Source organism: Monomorium pharaonis, chromosome 2 (genome assembly GCF_013373865.1).
Source record: "Monomorium pharaonis isolate MP-MQ-018 chromosome 2, ASM1337386v2, whole genome shotgun sequence".
NCBI lineage: Eukaryota > Metazoa > Arthropoda > Insecta > Hymenoptera > Formicidae > Monomorium > Monomorium pharaonis.
In genome coordinates, this window is record NC_050468.1 from 1931655 (window position 1) to 1951466 (window position 19812).

The window sequence follows — 19812 nt, forward strand, 5'->3', positions numbered from 1 at the left end:
GACCGGCATCTTCCACATGGTGCACATTGGATAACGCTAATGCTGGCAGTAAGCGTCATTTAAAAAGAAATGTAAGGTTGACTTTGTAACTTGGTCAAAAGGGTGTAGAAAAATTGTTAAAAAAACAATTTTTAAGCAATTTCAAGAATGATAAACACGTGGAATACAAATATTTTATTTTATGAACGTTAGTGTTTATTACTGGGGAGTAATCGTACTATAAAACTTTGCTTTAGCGATGTGATTGGATTTTTCTTCAACAGTACCTTGTACTAAATAAAAACCGTAAAATACGCGATTTTTTACGTAAACTTTGAACACGATTTGTTGTTAGAAAAAGTAAATCTGTAAAAAAATTGATAAAAGCATTCAAAAGGGTAAACTTTCAACTTTCCAACGCTTTTTTGCTGAGCGCTGTACGTTGATTTGTTCACGAGTAATAAGCGATGAAACAAAATGATCATTTTTTATTAAAATCTCAATAACTTGGTCAAAAAAAATCGTACAACAATGAACAACCACTCAAATTAAAGGGAAAAGTTCCCGCTCTAAGACGCAAGTAACAAAAATACTCTATGATTTTTTTCACGCGAGATGCGGTGCAGCAAATTTGCATAAAAAATTTTCATTTTAACGGGTCAAGCTTCATCATTGTGCCACGTTGGTAAAAAAAAAGATAACTAAAATCGCCAAAAAGCATTTGAAAGAAGAAGTTTCAAACTTTAAAACGTTTTTTGGATTTTATTTCTACGATTATTTTTCGCTAAGTTGCAGCAGTTTGAAAATAGTCTAAATTTTCGGTATACAAAAAGTGTTCCCTATTTTTCTTGAGTAGTGTATATTCTAATGGAATATGAAATATATTGTTTTCAACAGTATTCACTGTTTAGAAATTCTTTTCAACAGTATTCACTGTTTAGAAATTCTTTTTATTTTTATATACAGAACAAAAATGAGGAAATTGATTAATATAAAAAAACATAGCTACACTTACCAAAAAATGTTATTATTGTAGATATATGTATTTGTGCATCTATCTATACAAGGAATAAAATTATTAAATCTTATTATTTCATTCTTAATGTAAGTATAAAGTTATTAAAATAACATCGTGCAAAAATACAAATTGATAAGATATTTTATAATTTATTAGAGTATATGTAAAAAAATACATATATTATAGGTTTCATTAAAATATATTTTTTTTAATTTTACATAACACAATTCTCATAAAATGACTTAAAAATTTTTTAATTTAATACATCTTTACGTTTTTTTATAAACTCAATTACCTAAAATGTTTATCATGTCTTTTTCTCACAAGGGAACCTCGCAAACTCGAAAATTCAGATTTTAATGAAACTTGGCATAAATGTAGAGGGGGTAAACACATAAATTTAGAAATTTTTAGTTGGTGCCCAAAAACGGTTTGAAGGGGTAAAACCGCCCTTCAAAGTTGGGACGATTTTGCGGTTTTTCGATATATTTCGTAAATAAAATAAAATATATTAAAATGTTTCATGCGAAAGTTTTACAGTATAAATACCTTTATTTAACTATGCTATTTATTAAAAAAAAATTTTTTTTTTTTTATGAATAGCGTAGTTAAATGGAGGTATTTATGCTATAAAACTTTTGTATAAAACATTTTTTAATATTTTGTTTAGTTTACAAGATATATCGAAAAACCACAAAAATGTTTTAACTTTGAAGGGTAGTTTTACTCCTTCAAACCGTTTTTGGGCACCAACTAAAAATTTCTAAATTCATGTATTCACCCCCTCTACATTTATGCCAAGTTTCATTAAAATCAGAATTTACGGGTTCGCGAGATTCCCTTGTCGGTGAATTAATCTTCCTAGCTGTATAAAAAAATATATATGTAAAAATGCTAAATTAAAAAGAGAAACATAAAAGAATCTTGACATTTTACACATTTTACACTTTTTTATAATTTATTAATATATGTTGATAAATATTATTATAATATTAAGTTAATAAAAATAAAAATAAAAAGTTATATTACAATAAATATATAACTAAATTAAACTAAATTTAATTAAATATACACACACAGAAGAAAACTAATCAATTCTTTAAATATTTAAATATTTTATTGCAAAATGTTATAAAAATTTATGTGTTGTTTATAATAAAATCAATAGACAAATATTAATATGTTGTGAAAACAATTACTTCATTTTTATTTCAACAACAGTGAATTATTTTATATCTTTAAAGTATTACATTTTACTTTTTATACTAAAATTGCATAATTACATATTATACAATATTATTTTCCACAATACATCTAATAATGTGTTACAAAAATAGTTTTGCATTTTTGTAAATCAAGAAACACGGTTAGTGGCTCGCGCCAAGTGAACGTGCAGCGCGAGCCCGACCGTGCTCTTTACGCGAGTACCCGACTTGCGAGCACCCAAGATTATCGGATCTCAGAACCGACTAAACCGATCGAGTTCTAACTAGGTAGTAGTAACTAAGCTCAATCGAAAGCTTGGGGTCGATTTATATCAGAAAACTATTTTTATATTTCTTCTATTTTTCCTCTACCGTATGAGAGGAGATATCATGACGCAAAGTCCAAATGTCAAAATTTTCATGTAAGAAACGTCGTCGTTGTCGTCCTCATCGTCCTCTCAGATTAGAAAAAGTCACTTTCACACTTTTGATACAAGAGGCGCTTGTGTACTATGAACGCGCCTCAGGTTATTTAGGAATACCGACGAAATATAGTGGCATGATGGCATTAGCAGTGGTCACATTTGCATGCTTCTTGGGTAACGTTCCGTTTCACGCATAATAATATTTAACGTAAACAATCATGTGCGTAATAAAACGGGACGCAGCCATTCGCATTGTCACTATAATACGGTAGAGATACTATCTATAGTATCTCTATAATACGGCGTTTGCATCGTGTGTAATGGATCGCTAGGGGTTCGCGTGAAGTGATGTGCAGTGTGAGGTTATGTTGTTATGACAGTTCGTAAAGTAATAATGCATATTATACCGTTATGTTTAATGCAAGGTCTACAATGTCAGCAGGAGTAATGGAGTAGGAGTAAGAAGTAAGAAATATGAAATGAGGTTTGCCCATTTCGTTTACTCCCGGTTTTTAATTGATAATAATTGCCCATACATTCGTGACAAAAGATGCTTTTTATATTTAAACTTTTTAATATTGGGTGCGTTCGGCAAAGCAAATCTAAAGCGTCTGGAGGCTCTGTTGACACATTCTGTCTTTGTTATTTATTGGCATTGAAAGATAGAGTGAGGTAAGAGAGCACTTCGACATCTCAGATTTGCTTTGCCGAACGCAGTAATTTAACCACATGCACAACTCTACGTCACACTTCATCTATTTAATCATCAACATCAATGTAAAATTAAATAATCAGTGAGTAAGAAGCTCAGATTTTACACTGGTGTCGATGAGATAGATGAGATGTTGTGTGATACAGAATTGTGAATCAGTTAAGTATTGCTATAAATGTCAATCAATATTCACAACTTAATTAGCTTGAATAAAACTTTAAATAAATAAACGTTTTTAATAATACTAATTTTTATTTTTTAGTTTACTAGTAACATATTGTATAATGCCAGTATCTTGATGACAAAAGATGGTTCTTATCTTTACGTTATCAATATTTAACCACTGCACAACTCTACGCCACACTTCATTTATTTAATCATCAACATTAATGTAAAATTAATCGGAGAGTGACATAACTCAGATTTTGTACTGGTGTCTATATATGAGATAAAAGAGATGTTGTGTGATATAGAATTCTAGATCAGTTAAATATTGCTGTAATTGTCAATCAACATTTACAATTATTAATTAGCTTGAATAAAACTTTAAATTAATACTATTGATTATATCAAATTTAACTTAAGTGATAAAATTATAAATACTACAAAATGCATGATATTCAAACAAAATTACCTTTTTAAAAAAGGTGAAAAAAGCGCGAAGTGGTTTTTCTTTAAGGAAAAAAATCACAAAATCCAAGAATACTTTTGATAAATTCAACTTAAATGATATTTTTTTATAAGGAAAAAAATCATAAATCCAAGATAAAAATTTGATCAAATTCAACCTAAGTAATATACATTCCTAAAATGGTATAACTTTGATTATTAAAGTAACAATTATTTTAAATAAAAAATTATTGTATTTACACACACAAATTAATTTTTCTACAAAAATGATGATATGTAAATATTTTGCGCCAATTAAGAGTGAACACTACAAAATGAGTGTTAAGTTTATTCTCTACAAAAATAATGATGTAAAGAAATATGCGCCAATTTATAAAAATAGATGTTTATTCTTTGGCTGGTATTCATAGTTTGATTTTTCATTAAGCTTGTACCAGACCAGAGATTGATATTGGGATTGAATTGAAATGTAATTAATTAGGAACAAAACCAATATTCTTTAACTTTGCTTTGAATTCCAATGCCAATAAATATTATACTATAGGAACTTGACGCCGCTAAACCGAATAATTTGCAACTCTTTTTCTTTTCCTTTTGTGCGTGCATCTGAGTGTGTGTGGGTGGGTGTGTGTGGGTATGTGCGTGCGTGCGTGCGTGCGTGCGTGCGTGCGTGCGTGCGTGCGTGCGTGCGTGCGTGCGTGCGTGCGTGCGTGCGTGCGTGCGTGCGTGCGTGCGTGCGTGCGTGCGTGCGTGCGTGCGTGCGTACGTGCGTGCGTGCGTGTGTTCAGTATATAACTTAGTTTATAAGGAAGCAATTTTTAATATCTTAGTTTTTTATGCGTGCTTGCGGTCAAATGTCTCTTTCTCTTTCTTTCTGTCATGCGTGGGTGTACAATGTTATACACCCACGTATTATTTTAATATATAAATTAATTTGTAAGAAAGCGACTTTGTATTAAAACAAATTATTTGGTTTAGCGGCGCCAAGTTTCTATAGTAAAATATTCATTGGAATTGGAATTCAAAGCACAGTTAAAGAATATTGGTTTTGTTCCTAATTAATTACATTTCAATTCAATCCCAATATCAATCCCTGGTCTAATATAAGCTTAATGAAAAATCAAACTACGAATGCCAGCCAAAGAATAAACATCTATTTTTATAAATTGGCGCATATTTCTTCATATCATTATTTTTGTAAAAAAAAAACCCTGGAAAATGTATATTTCTAATTATATATAATTTTGTATAACTTTGTAGATCTAATTATATATGAATTTTGACCTGATCTAATTAGATCTAATTAGATCTACAAAGTTATACAAAATTACATATAATTAGATATATACATTTTTTCCCGGACAAAGAGAAAAGTTTTTTCGGATTTAATAAATTTTCTTAAAAAGGATTCGTTACCGAAGCTAAAATTTAGCCATGACAGCTAAGATGTGTCTTTAAGACGTACTAAAAAACACATATGTCCCGAAAGCTCACTATGATAGCATAGGTTGATCCGGTTTCTGTCACCGTGGATGGTCTGCTTATGTAGCCTTTGGAGTGTAAATTGCATTAGGAGAAAGGTGCTGCGTGCGTCGCCTAGCGGCAATCCGCCAACTACATACTTTTTAAATTTATATAATATAGAATGCTAGGAATTTAATTACATTTACCATAATTGTGATTGCATTTATTATATAAAAATGGTTAATTCGATTGACTATTTCTATTTGATATTCTACTATATTATTATTTTAAATTATTATAATTTATAGAAAAATGTTTACCCTGTTTGGCACAACTATACATACATGGTTATTTACACTAACATTATAGCAATAATAACTATAAAAATGATATTTGCAACTATAATTATTTTACTATGCAATTATAATTGAAAATACTAGACACTTTTCTCTCAGTGTATATGCACACATAATTAGATATAATTATATGTTTTTAAATACAATTAGATCAAATTTTTAATGGATCCCATTTAATGGATCACATTTTTGTGATAAATATGGGAAATTAAAATATATTTTTATGAATAGAAGATTATTTATTTATACTTGTATTCATTTACATAAACATTCTTATATAAAATATTTTATACATATATAAGAAAATATTGCTCAAATTTTTAAATAAAATAAATAAACATTATTAATAAAAAAAATTTTTTAATTAGAATTTGTCTGAAATTATAAAATATTATAAATTATAAAATTTATAATATGCAATAGAATTTAATCTTCCCAGATAGCACAGAGTTCAAAAAGAATTATATGTCACCATTTATGTCACCAATTATGAATTCTTTTTGAGATCTTTTTTATAAAAATAATTCTTTTTGCATCTCAAAAAGAATTGTATGTCACCAATTATGACACCAATAATGAATTCTTTTTGAGATCTTTTTTATAAAAATAATTCTTTTTGCATCTCAAAAAGAACTCATAATTGATGACATATTATTAAGTTCTTCTTGAATCTCTGTGCTATCTCTGTGCTTCAATTATGTGAACGATAAACTCTGTGTACGCGTGCAAACATATATGAAAATAAAATTACTTATTCTATAATATAAAAATAGTATTTTTATGCAAATTTAATGCAAACACATTATTATATATATTTTAATCAAACATAAAAGTATATACATAATTATATCTAATTTGATACAATTATATATAAATTTGTATATAGTTTAAATTGAAAAAATTCTAATATAACTTTGAATAATATGATATAGAGTTATAAATATTTTGATATAATTATATATAATTATTTAATTAAAAAAGAATTCTAATATAATACTGTGTAATTCAATATGGGTTTATAAATATCTTGATATAATTATATATATTTATTTACTCGAAAAGTAAAAAATTATTGTAATAATATGTATAATTCATGTTAATAAAATGTATAATTCAATATAGGGTTATAAATATTTTGATATTATTTTATCAAAATATTTATACCTTTATATATATATAATTATATATAAATTAATGTATAAATTGATCTTATTATATGTAATTATATATAATATGATATAATTATACATAATTAGATATAAACTTTTTTTCCCGGGAACTTGACACTCATTTTGTAGTGTTCACTCTTAATTGGCGCAAAATATTTACGTATCATTATTTTTGTAGAAAAATTAATTTGTGTGTAAATACAATAATTTTTTATTTAAAATAATTGTTACTTTAATAATCAAAGTTATACGATTTTAGGAATGTATATTACTTAGGTTGAATTTGATCAAAAGTTTTATTTTGGATTTATGATTTTTTTCGTTATAAAGAAATATCACTTAAGTTAAATTTATCAATAACATAAACATGAATTTCAACACACCGTACACTACATTTAAACCTACATTGATCCACGACAAAATCAAGTTTTTATACAAGTGCCCAAAAACGTTTGATAGTACTTTAAATATTCCAGAAGACTGCGTCCGCGTACCGCACATTCTATGAATTTATGAATACCTTGAAATTGCACAAATATGGATAAAGCGGTATGCATATATTCGTAAAACATACGAAAGCTTATATACATATGTAGATGAAAACTTATGCTTATTATAAAATGTTTCATAATCTTAATGTTACAAATTTTATATTTTATGCCTGAGATTTTCTTGTCTCCTTTTATTCATAAAAAAGGTATTTTCGTTTAAGGAACATCAATGAAAAGTGTTGTAATTATAATTTATGAATTCTAATCATTTCTCATTTTATTAGTAACATCGTTAGTACCATTAATGGTACCGTTTAACAAATTATGGTTTTATACTATCCAATAAATATGTTGGAAAACAAACATCTTATTGTAGACAGAAAATAGTATAAGATATGATATAAATTTTTAAGATAACCCGCACATCAAAAATCGGGACATAAAAATCTTTTAAAGAAGTCTTTACACAATATATAAAAAAACATTTTAATAACATTTTATGTCTTGATTTTGAATACATGTTGCTTGGAAAATCATAAATAATTCTTGGAAAAGATATAGGTTCGTAGTTGTGTTACTGTTTATTAGTGTATGTATGTCGATACTTTTAAAATAATTGTCAATGTAGTAATACTAAAATATGTTAAACAGTCAATAATATTATTGATCTTTGTAATGCGTAATTCTGGCAAAACTTTTTATGTACACATAGTATTAAAATTTATTCGCAATTTCACTAAATGTTTTAAATTAAATCAGATGCCAAACGAATTACCCGTCTTTCAATAAGCGTACGAGATTAAAATTCAAATTGTCAAAATGTAATGTAAAATTACAAGACTAAAATTCAAAGTTAATTTTTACTGTAGAGAAAGAATCAATCATCCACACACGCAAGACACGATTATTTACCTTGGATACATCCAAAGAGAAGCAATAGCGATGCAAGTAAACAGCAGTGGTTTCTCATCAACATGATCTTCTATCTGTGATCACGCGCGAAGTTTATCCCGAAAGCACAAAGCACTCGACGGAATACCAGGCACCTCATACACGCACTTATAAGCTTCCTGTAGCACGTACACCGTGCGTGAACGATTTCGTAGCAAACTTTCTCAGGCGAAACAAGAAATTACGACAGTAGGGACCGAACTTCTCTTTCGCGAACGAATCAGTGTGCGGAACGACGGCTGCAATTGAAAACCTACAAGAACCTCACATAACACGGAACGGAAGCGAACTGAGCCTTGGCTAGCTGTCCAAAGTCCGTATCAAACCCTACCCTTCTCTTCTCTTCCGCCACCTCATCGTGTTCTCCCCCACTATCCGTTGGTTATAACCTCCCACCTATCCTTTGCTCACGCGCTCACCTCGCATTTTACGTTCCACCGTTCGCACCAGACAAACCTCCCTCTTTGCGTTCGAAACCCCTCCTGACACTTCCGGCAACGCGTTTGCATCACGCTTCTCTCTCATTTTTCCACCCCTGCGAATCATTCCATCCTTTTTCGCCATTCTCGACGTCCACTCCCTTGATGTCGTAGTGCTACCCAACATGCTTATTCCAACATGTCAATTTATCGCGTCTCCAGTTTATCGAACGTAGGATTATCGCGTTGCGCGACACCACATCGCACACGTTTTGTCATCCGGTCGAATATCTCTCGCGGATAATATATGCTTTACCGTGCGCGCCGCTATATCGATCGCGCCTTTTCAGTAATGAATCATATTTACTAGAACTCTACAAGATATAATTTTTTTCAATTTAATTTTTTCTCCTGTTAAATTAAATATATCACTCGACAGACACAGCATCATCCGGTGAAACACTAAACATATTTAATGCGTGTGCGTATGTCTTTTCATTCATCTGTATATAATTTTGTAATAATTGTTACTTTTATAATTAATTAAGTTTAAAGATGATATTTTTTATTAATGCATTATATGTATAGAATCTGTAACGTATATATGTATATATGTTATAATTTTCTTAATAAAAGAGAGAGAGAGAGAGAGAGACATTTTCAATAAAAACGAAAACTTTTCGATAAAAATTTTTTAATTTATTAAAAATTGTTAGAGGAAAAAGGTAGTATTATGGCCACTGTAGACAATACGGCTACTTGTATTATCTCCGTTATTGACTGACAAATTCTAGTAATTACTTATGTAATCATTTGTTTAACAGTTTGCCATTATAAAGCGGCACTAATATGACAATACACAATAGCCCATGTTTGTTATAAGGCATTTTTTGTTTCAGGCATTTCGAAACTTTTTTAAGGTACATTTTAACATTTAATTACACATACTTCCCCATTTTTTTCAAATTTAAAAGTATTATTACACAAATGTATGTCCATTTGAATATTTTTTATTATTTAATTTTTTATTCGGCTGTACACATTTCGAGTTATACAAAATAAAATAATGACATAGGATTTTGTTAATATAGTCACCTAAACGTGCTGATAATATGATCACTTTTGATCGTCTTTAAATTGAAAAAATTTCTTGATATTGATTGTTATTTTATTGTTCACCAATAATTCGTGACACGTATAAATTATTATCACGACAGAAGGAAAAGATTACGTATAAATTAATAAATCCTACCTTTTTAAAGTAAATCTATCGATATTTACCTATTTTCACAATTATGCTATAGTTTTTTTTAACCTAACAATTTATTTTATATATTCATATAATTTTGTAATAAAATGTGACTTTTTTTAATAAGACCAATTTTTTACATGCATTTTTATGTTGGCCATATTACCATTTTTCTCTTCGACTCATTATGCAGTGTCACTACATTTTTATAAGTAATATGTAGAGGAGAGAAGGAGATTGCAAACCACCATTTCGTTTTATTTAAATAACTCTTTAAAAATTTGTGTCGCACAATTCTTATTGGTACAAGTTTGTTGAGAGTACCCATAGAGTTCTCTCTTAGAATTCTACCAATCATGCCATAAGTAGAAGTTCTTCGGATATACATAAAGAACATAATTAATAATTTATTGAAAAGGAAAAAAGATTGAGATTATAAAATATGTTAGGATGGAACGTTACCAACGACGAATATTCTTAAAACCATTTTTATTTCTAAAAAATAAAAAATTAATGCTTTTTGGAGAATCTTACGTATCAGTATCACAAAAATATTAATATCTTGTACATAGTATCACAAAATAATCAAAAGTATAAATATAAAAATCTTTAGCTCTTGCGTAGTATATAGAAATACTATAAAAGTATTATAACAAACAATATTAGCTATCAATAAGTTCGTATAAATATTATAAAAAATATTACAAAGAAAGAGATTATGGGATTCAGACTTGCGACAATCGCAAGGGTCCATAATGAAACCCCAATAAGCATACAATATTTTTTAAAAGCTCCTTAAATATTTATTTTTAATTATTTTTACATTATTAGCGTTTATTGTACAAATAATATTTATTTAATATTTATTAAACATTTGTTTTATATTAATCATTTATTACAAATAATGAATTTAAAAAAATATTTATAAAACGTTTATTTAACGTTTTTTAAATATTTATAAATTATTTATTTTTCATAAAAAATAATTTAAGAAAATTATTTAAGTAATATTTATTTAATATTTATGTAATATTTATTTTATATTTAAAAAATCGTTTAAAACTATTTTTTAAAATATTGATTTAATATTAATTTAATATTTATGTTACAATAATAAATCATTTAGAATAATAATTTAGGACAGATATTTATATTTATATAATAACTTTTATTTGTTTATATTATTTATATTTATATAATATAATATTTATATTTATATAAACGACAAATATAAATATTTATATAATATTTAATTGATGTTTTTATAATATTAACTTTCCGAGAAAAAATAGATATTAGTATAATCAGATGTAAAAATATATAATTAGATACGAAAAGATCTAATAATGACATATGATCATAGATAATCTAATTCGAAATTTGGCGCGATATGACCATATATAATCATAAAAATATATAATTAGATATGAAAATATCTAATAATATATGTTCTTTATATGATTATATAATAGGTATTATATATGATAACATAAAATACATATATTATTACATCTTTTCATATCTAATTATGTATTTTTATGATTATATATGATCATATCGTGCCAATTTTCTGATTAGATTATATATGATTATATATTATTAGATCTTTTCGTATCTAATTATGTATATTTACATCTGATCTAATATTAATGTCCATTTTTTCTCTGGTTAACATTTTAATAAATTGTTTAAAATATTTACGTAACAATTATATTTAATGTTTATGTAATAATTATTATATTTGTATTTAACTGCATACGTGCAATAAATAATGTTTTCGAGGTGATATATTTTTTTATATTTTAAGTAAAAAATAAGTGTTTTCTATTTAGTGATATAACAAGACAATGTCATTCTGTTACTTTATGTTAACAAAGATAGAATAACGTTTATTTTGATTTATGTCATTAAATAGAAAACATTCAATATAAATTTACTAAATATTTGTTCTATTTATAAAAATACAAGACAAAATTACGTTATAGCTTTGTGGATTAAATAAGATGCCCAACCACTACAAAATATGTGATATCCAAACAAAATTACCTTTTTTAAAAAAAGGTAAAAAAAGGACGCCAAGTGTGTGTGTGTGTGTGTGTGTGTGTGTGTGTGTGTGTGTGTGTGTGTGTGTGTGTGTGTGTGTGTGTGTGGTGTGTTTACGGAAAATGCTACTATGTTACATATTGCACTGGTTTTATTTTTTTACATTCAAAATAAATTTAAATGTGAAATTACAAGAAATTGGTTTTCAAAATAAAAGAACAAAAATTTTGTCTTTTCTACAAAAATAATAATATGAAGTAAATGTGCCAGCTATAAGAACTGATATTTATATAAAATTTATTTATTATTTCTTTTTAATATTAAAATGTTATAATCAATAATACAGTTGTACATATAAGTAACATACATTTCTGAAATGGTATAACTTTAATTATAAGAATAAACGCTACAAAATGTGAGTGTTAAGTTTTTCTCTACAAAAATAATGATATGAAGAAAAATGCGCCAATCTATAAAAATAGATGTTTTTTTTTTTAACTGGCATTCATAGTTTGATTTTTCATTAAGTCTGTATCAAATTAGAGTTTGATATTGGGATTAAATTCAAATGTAACCAATTAGGAACAAACCAATATTCTTTAACTTTGCTTTGAATAGTCAAATTTCAATTCAATTTTAAATCTGATATGGCTTTAAGATTGTCTTAAATTTATCTTTAGATATAATTTTGTTTAGTACGAAGGTTATTTAAAGATAATTTAAGAAAATCTTAAATACAAGATTAAATTTTAAATATTAGCCTTTCGTATTAAATTATTGGCTGCATGCTGTACGCCTACAAAAACAATTGTCAGGAAGCATATGTCAAGAAGTAAAGGAGATAATACTGAGCTGGCAAATAAGTTTTAATACAAATAAATTACAAATATTACCAATAATTATTTAAATACAAATAAATATTTTACTACAAAAACTTGGCGCTGCTAAATCGAATAATTTACCAGCGCTTTCTTTTTCTCTTGTGTGTGTATCTGAATATGTGTGTGTGTGTGTGTGTGTGTGTGTGTGTGTGTGTGTGTGTGTGTGTGTGTGTGTGTGTGTGTGTGTGTTTAGTATATAACTTAGTTTATAAAAAAGCGATTTTTAAATCTCAGTCTCTTATGCGTGCGTTCAAATATTTCTCCTCTCCCCCCCTCTCCCTCTCCCTCTCCCTCTCGCTCCACCCCCCCTCTCTCTCTCTCTCTCTCTCATGCGTGCGTATTCTATGTATTATTTTAGTATCTAAGTTAGATTGTAAGAAAATAATTTTGTATTAAAGCAAATTATTCGATTTAGCAGCGCCAAGTTTTTGTAGTAAAATATTTATTTGTATTAAAATATTTGTTTTTAATATTTGTAATTTATTTGTATTAAAACTTATTTGCCAGCTTAATATTATCTCCTTTATTTCTTGCCAATATGCTTCCTGACAACTGTTTTTTGTAGGCGTACAACAGCCGATAATTTAATACGGAAGGCTAATATTTATAATTTAATCTTGTATTTAAGATTTTCTTAAATTATCCTTAAATAACCTTTGTACTAAACAAAATTGTATATGAAGATAAATTTAAAACAATCTTAAAGCCATATCAGATTTGAGATTGAGACTGAATTGAAATTTGATCATTCGAAGCAAAGTTAAAGAATATTGGTTTTGTTCCTAATTGGTTATATTTCAATTTAATCTCAATATCAATCTCTAATTTGATACAGACTTAAATGAAAAATCAAAAATCAAACTATGAATGCCAGTTAAAAAAAAATAAACATCTATTTTTATAGATTGGCGCATTTTTCTTCATATCATTATTTTTGTAGAGAAAAACTTAACACTCACATTTTGTAGCGTTTATTCTTATAATTAAAGTTATACCATTTCAGGAATGTATGTTACTTATATGTATATACACAACTATTATTGATCATAACATTATAACATTAAAAAGTAATAAAAAATAAATTTTATATAAATATCCGTTCTTGTAACTGGCACATTTACTTCATATCATTATTTTTGTAGAAGAGACCAAATTTTTGTCCTTTTATTTTGAAAACCAATTTCTTGTAATTTTACATTTGAATTTATTTTGAATGTAAAAAAATAAAAGCAGTGCAATATGTAACATAGTAGCATTTTCCGTAAACACACACACACACACACTTGGCGCCCTTTTTTTACCTTTTTTTTTAAAAAAGGTAATTCTGTTCGGATGTCACATATTTGGTAGTGGTTGGGCATCTTATTTAATCCACAAAGTTACAACGTAATTTTGTCTTATATTTTAATAAATAGAACGAAAATTTAGTAAATTTATATTGAATGCTTTCTATTTAATGACATAAATATCGAAATGAATGTTATTCTATCTTTGTTAACATAAAGTAACATAAAGTAACAGAATGACATTTGTCGACTTATATCACTAAATAGAAAACACTTATTCTTTACTTAAAATATAAAAGAATCACCTCGAAAGTATTATTTATTGCACGTATGCAGTTAAATACGAATATCAATTATTATATATTATAGAACATATAAACATAAACTCTGCTATACAATTTATAAAACACAATTTTATTATGTAGAAAGAATTTTCTTAACTCGCTTGTCCAAAAACTCGTTACCCAGGTACAAGTAAACCAATCAATTGATTATAAAACGACGGTTAATTCAAATCACGAGCCAAGCTGTAGTATCGTTGTAACACACTTTGATCCAGCAGAAGGTGTAATTAGTTCTTCAAATGTTGGATCTTTTTGGATAAAAATTGAAGATATAAACAATATGTATTATGACATATAATATAGCAATAAATTTTGCTAAAAAATATAGACTGAAACATTTCGAAATGCATATTACTTGAAGTTTCGTATCTTGCATTTCGAAATGCATATTATATAAGCCTCTTTTGGAATTATATAAAATAAAACAATTCAATTTTTTTTTATGATGTTAAATCATGAATGTTTTCAATGTTTCCTGTAACGTCTCATGTTAACAATTTGGTGCACAAAATGTCCCTATTTCACATACAAAATTACGACTTATTATATTGATATTATAATAAAACTTTTGCCCCACTTACATGTTTCGTTTTAAATTTAGATGATCGTTCTAAATGAATTAAAGGAAATTTTGTTATAAGCAGTTCTCCTACATCACGATACTTCCAACGTTTTTTCATGTAATTCATGTGTGTTCAGGTGTGATTAACAATAGCAATGTATATTGTTAAAAACCTGTACAAACAATGTAGTATTTATATTAATATTTTTAAAATGTCAAATTATAATTTTCATTTAAAATTATTTTTAATTTAAAGTACAGCAAAATCAATAAAATATGAAATAAATGTTCAATATAATAACTATATAAAGTATATGCAATTATCAATAAGTAAACAATAAATAAACACTAATGAATATTGTAAGACTACTGTAATATATTCTGCACTACATTGATAGCATGTAAACAGTAGTCAGTATCATAGGTACTGAATACAGGATAAACACTATACCTTTCTTCTACAACATCAATAACACTAGTTGGATATTTCCACAGCACAAAGCATTTCATCCATCCATCTCATTATCAACATCAATGAAAAAAACCAATACAGGCAATTCAAAATTAAATTAATTTTTATTCAAAATTTATATTTAATGTGAGTTATTTAGATTCAGAGTCATTACAACATTTTTGTAAATAAATGTAACGAATATTAATCTATATTTATTACATTTACTTTAAGTGTCTCGATAATACTAGTAGCTTATCCCAAGTTCACATCTCCAACCGTTCTCAAAATTTGCATATTTTAAGATTAAATGATTAATTAATTAATTAATTTTAGATACGTATTGATTCTTTGAAGTTTTCCAAAGGTATAGTGTTTATCCCAAGTACGCACCTCCAACCGTTTAGGAGATTTGCATGTTTTAAAATTTAATTAATTAATTAAATTTTAATAAATTAATTAATCCGAAGATAGTGCTTATTCCAAGTTTGTATCTCCAACCGTTCTCGAGATATCCATGTTACAAAGTTTAATTAATTAATTGATTAATTAATTTTAGATAAGCATTGACTCTCTAAAGGGTTTTAATGATACTAGTGCTTATCCCAAGTTCGCATCTCCAACCCTTCTCGAGATTTGCATGTTTTAAACTTTAATTAATTAATTAATTAATTAATTAAATTTTAATTAATTAATTAATCCGAAAACATCAGATAATACTAATGCTTATCCCAAGTTCATATCTCCAATCATTCTCAAGATATACATCCTGGGAAAAAAGTTTATATCTAATTATGTATAATCATATCATATTATATATGTATAATTATATACATATAATTATATATATAATAAGATTAATTTATATATTAATTTATATATAATTATATCAAAATATTTATAACTTTATATCAAATTATGCAACATTATATTTTTGAGTGGACAATTATATATAATTGTATCAAAATATTTATAACCCCATATTGAATTATACAACATTTTATTAAAATTACTTTTCGAATAAATAAATAAATATATATACCCGAGAAAAAATGCTCATTTATAATAATATATGATTATATATGATTATGAATAATCATGCATGGATTTTGACATGGTCATACAAGATTATTTATAATCATATATATTCAAGTACTGCAGTTATGTATGGACTCGAATGAGATAGCACATGTATGTATGTATATGTAATCATACATAACCACATAAAATCATGTATGATTTTGCATGAATGGAAAAACGTCCTTGCGTTGCCATGTATAGTCATGCGTGGTTATGCGTTATTGCATATGTAAGCATGCATAGTCATATATTATCATATATGATTTTTTATGAAAAAAAAAAACACCTTGTTCGGCTCCCAAGTATAGTCATGTCTAGTTATGTGTGATTACATATGGGGACGTACATGGCTTACGGGATCTATAAACAATAATATATTTTCACTTATATAATTTTATTTTGTATAAATTTTAAACTTTATGTATATTTTATGTAAAATGTATTTTTCATAAGAAATTCACGCTCTATATTATGTATATACATATATATATATATATATATATATATATATATATTATTACACATTTCTCGTGGATAATCCTCGATATTATTACACGTACCTAAATAGACACTGTTGCACTAACATGAGTTGTACTAACGTGTTAACTCACAAAAAAGTGAAAAATTGAGTTATTGATGCTTTGTTGTACAGGTTATTCTCTTTTGTTTGTTTTACAAACATATATGTTTTAAGTAATATAAAATTATTTTATACGAAAAAGAAAAAAAATAGAACGGAACAAAGGTTAGCCTTACATAATTTCACAATAATAACAAGAAAACCGTTAAAATTTTTAAACGGAAAAGCTGAAGTAGCCCAAAGAGGTCCCCATCGTCTCACACACAGATAGAGATGTAATAGTTGGTGCACATTATATGTTAGCTGACAATCGTTGTACAGAATTGTAATGTCTCTTACAAACAACCTTAATAGATGTTCTGCTTGGACAATGTCAGGCACTTTTTTAATAGTTTTTTGTAGCAAAATGTTTATCGCCTAACGAGTAGAAGCCAATGTTGGAAATATTTTTCTGGTAAGTAATCAATTAGAATAGGAACAGAATAAAATAAAAGCCAGTTATAAAATTCGGATGATTTATATGATTTTAAGTACGTTATATTTCGTGGTAAATGACTAAACGTATCAGGAGGTAACCCAGACAGCACAATGAAGTCCGTAGAAAATTCCAAGGGATGTCCAGGATGTAGAGGCAGGATATCCTGAGGACATCCCATTTTAATCCCAGGATCTCCTCTGGATATCCTGAGGAACACAAAATATTGGAAAATATTTTGAAACTTTTTAAAATATACTATTTATCACTTTTAGAATATTTATACTTATAAAATGTAAATTAAAAAAAAAATTATTTCATATTACCTAAACACCTCTTTATGTTTATTGCTTATAATAGACAAACTATTACATTAAATGAATGTAATGAACAAAAACAGTTTTGATAAAATATTCGAATTATTCATAAAACAAAAAAAGAAATATTTTTTTCTGGTTAGCCTTTGTAACAAAAACTTGTAACACATGTTTAACATTTCGCGTTCGTATATAATTATATATATTTAATAAAATATATAAGTTAACATTTTGTAGCTATCTTGCTACGTAATGCAAATAATGGTTGCATTTATTCTTGTACATTATCTGTCCTAAAATAAAGTAAATAAAAAAATTAAAAATTAATAACTAACAAGGGAACCTCGCGAACTCGAAAATTCTGATTTTAATGAAACTTGGCATAAATGTAGAGGGGGTAAATACATGAATTTAGAAATTTATCGTAGCTGCCTATAAACGGTTTAAAGGGGTGAAACCACCCTTCAAAGATTGAGACATTTTTCGTTTTCTCGATATATCTCGTAAACTAAACAAAATATTAAAAAATGTTTTATACAAAAGTTTTACAATAAAAGTACTTCTATCTAACTACAGTAATTAAATTAAAAAAAAATTTTTTTTAAACAATTGTTTTTTAATTAAAAAAAAATTTTTTTTTTAAATTTTATTAATGTAGTTAGATAGAGATATTGTTGCCATAAAACTTTTGTATAAAACATTTTTTGATATCTCCAATACTTTTCGAGATATATTGGAAAAAGCAAAAATCTGCTCTACGCTATGCACTGAAAAAAGCATGAGAGAATGCGATAGCACCGCAACGGAGAGCGTTAAAAAATATTTTAAAGAAATTTTTTAATAAGGTTTATTTATGATATTGAATATAATATAAGATACTAAAAATATAATAAAATAAAGTAATATAAAATAATATTTTGTATAATATAATAATATGTAATAATATAATATAATAATGTCGCACGTGAATGCATGCTGATGTGAGTGAGAGAGAAAGAGTAAATAATATTAATATAATATAGTAATATAATAATATAATATAATATAAAATATTTATATCCAGACTTCTTGGTCCGGATCCATTAGCGGTGACATGCCAGAAAGTCGACGCAGATCGACGACATCTGCCAATCCAAATCGGCCATATGATTTGTCAATTAAGGCATTATTTCGCTCTCTGTCGATCTTGCAAAAGTATCGCATCCAAAATCTTTTTCTTATATTGATAAATCCATGTATGTGGATGTTATAAAGATATATATCCATGTCTAGATACAAAATTAACATATTTTAGTGTGGCATTATACATTGAACAACAATATACTTTAAATCAGGGTAATGAAAATGCAAATTAAAAAATAATGCATTACTTATTAATTTTTTAATAAGTAATTATTTCTTTATTCATTAATTATTAAAACAATAATGCGTAATAAAAAAACTCGCATTAATTATTTCAAAAGTAATGCGTAATAAAAAAAATCGCATTACTTATTACAAAAGTAATGCGTAATGAAAAAAATCGCATTACTTATTTCAAAAGTAATGCGTAATGAAAAATATCGCATTACTTATTTCAAAAGTAATGCGCAATGAAAAATATCGCATTACTTATTTCCAGTGTTGTAATAGATCATTAAATAAATAATCTAGATCAGATCAAGATCTTTATCAAAATATTAAATCTAGATCAGATCACAGATCATTTTTCATACATTTGATCTA

General features: G+C 26.7%; 1 protein-coding gene across 7 annotated transcripts in view; it reads right to left on the bottom strand.

Annotated features, from left to right (window-relative positions):
* The window catches only part of LOC105832304, a 591095-nt gene extending 582403 nt beyond the window's left edge, over positions 1–8692 (bottom strand). For 6 of the 7 annotated variants that reach the window (XR_004962205.1, XM_036282909.1, XM_036282912.1 and 3 more), the window contains exon 1: positions 8362–8692. Coding sequence is in view for 5 of the 7 variants with exons in the window: in XM_036282909.1 (XP_036138802.1) it covers positions 8362–8425 (64 nt within the window). In the remaining 2 variants the exon portion in view is untranslated. The remainder of the gene's footprint in view (positions 1–8361) is intronic. The other variant, XR_004962207.1, reaches the window with a different exon arrangement.
* Positions 8693–19812: the final 11120 nt, after the last annotated feature.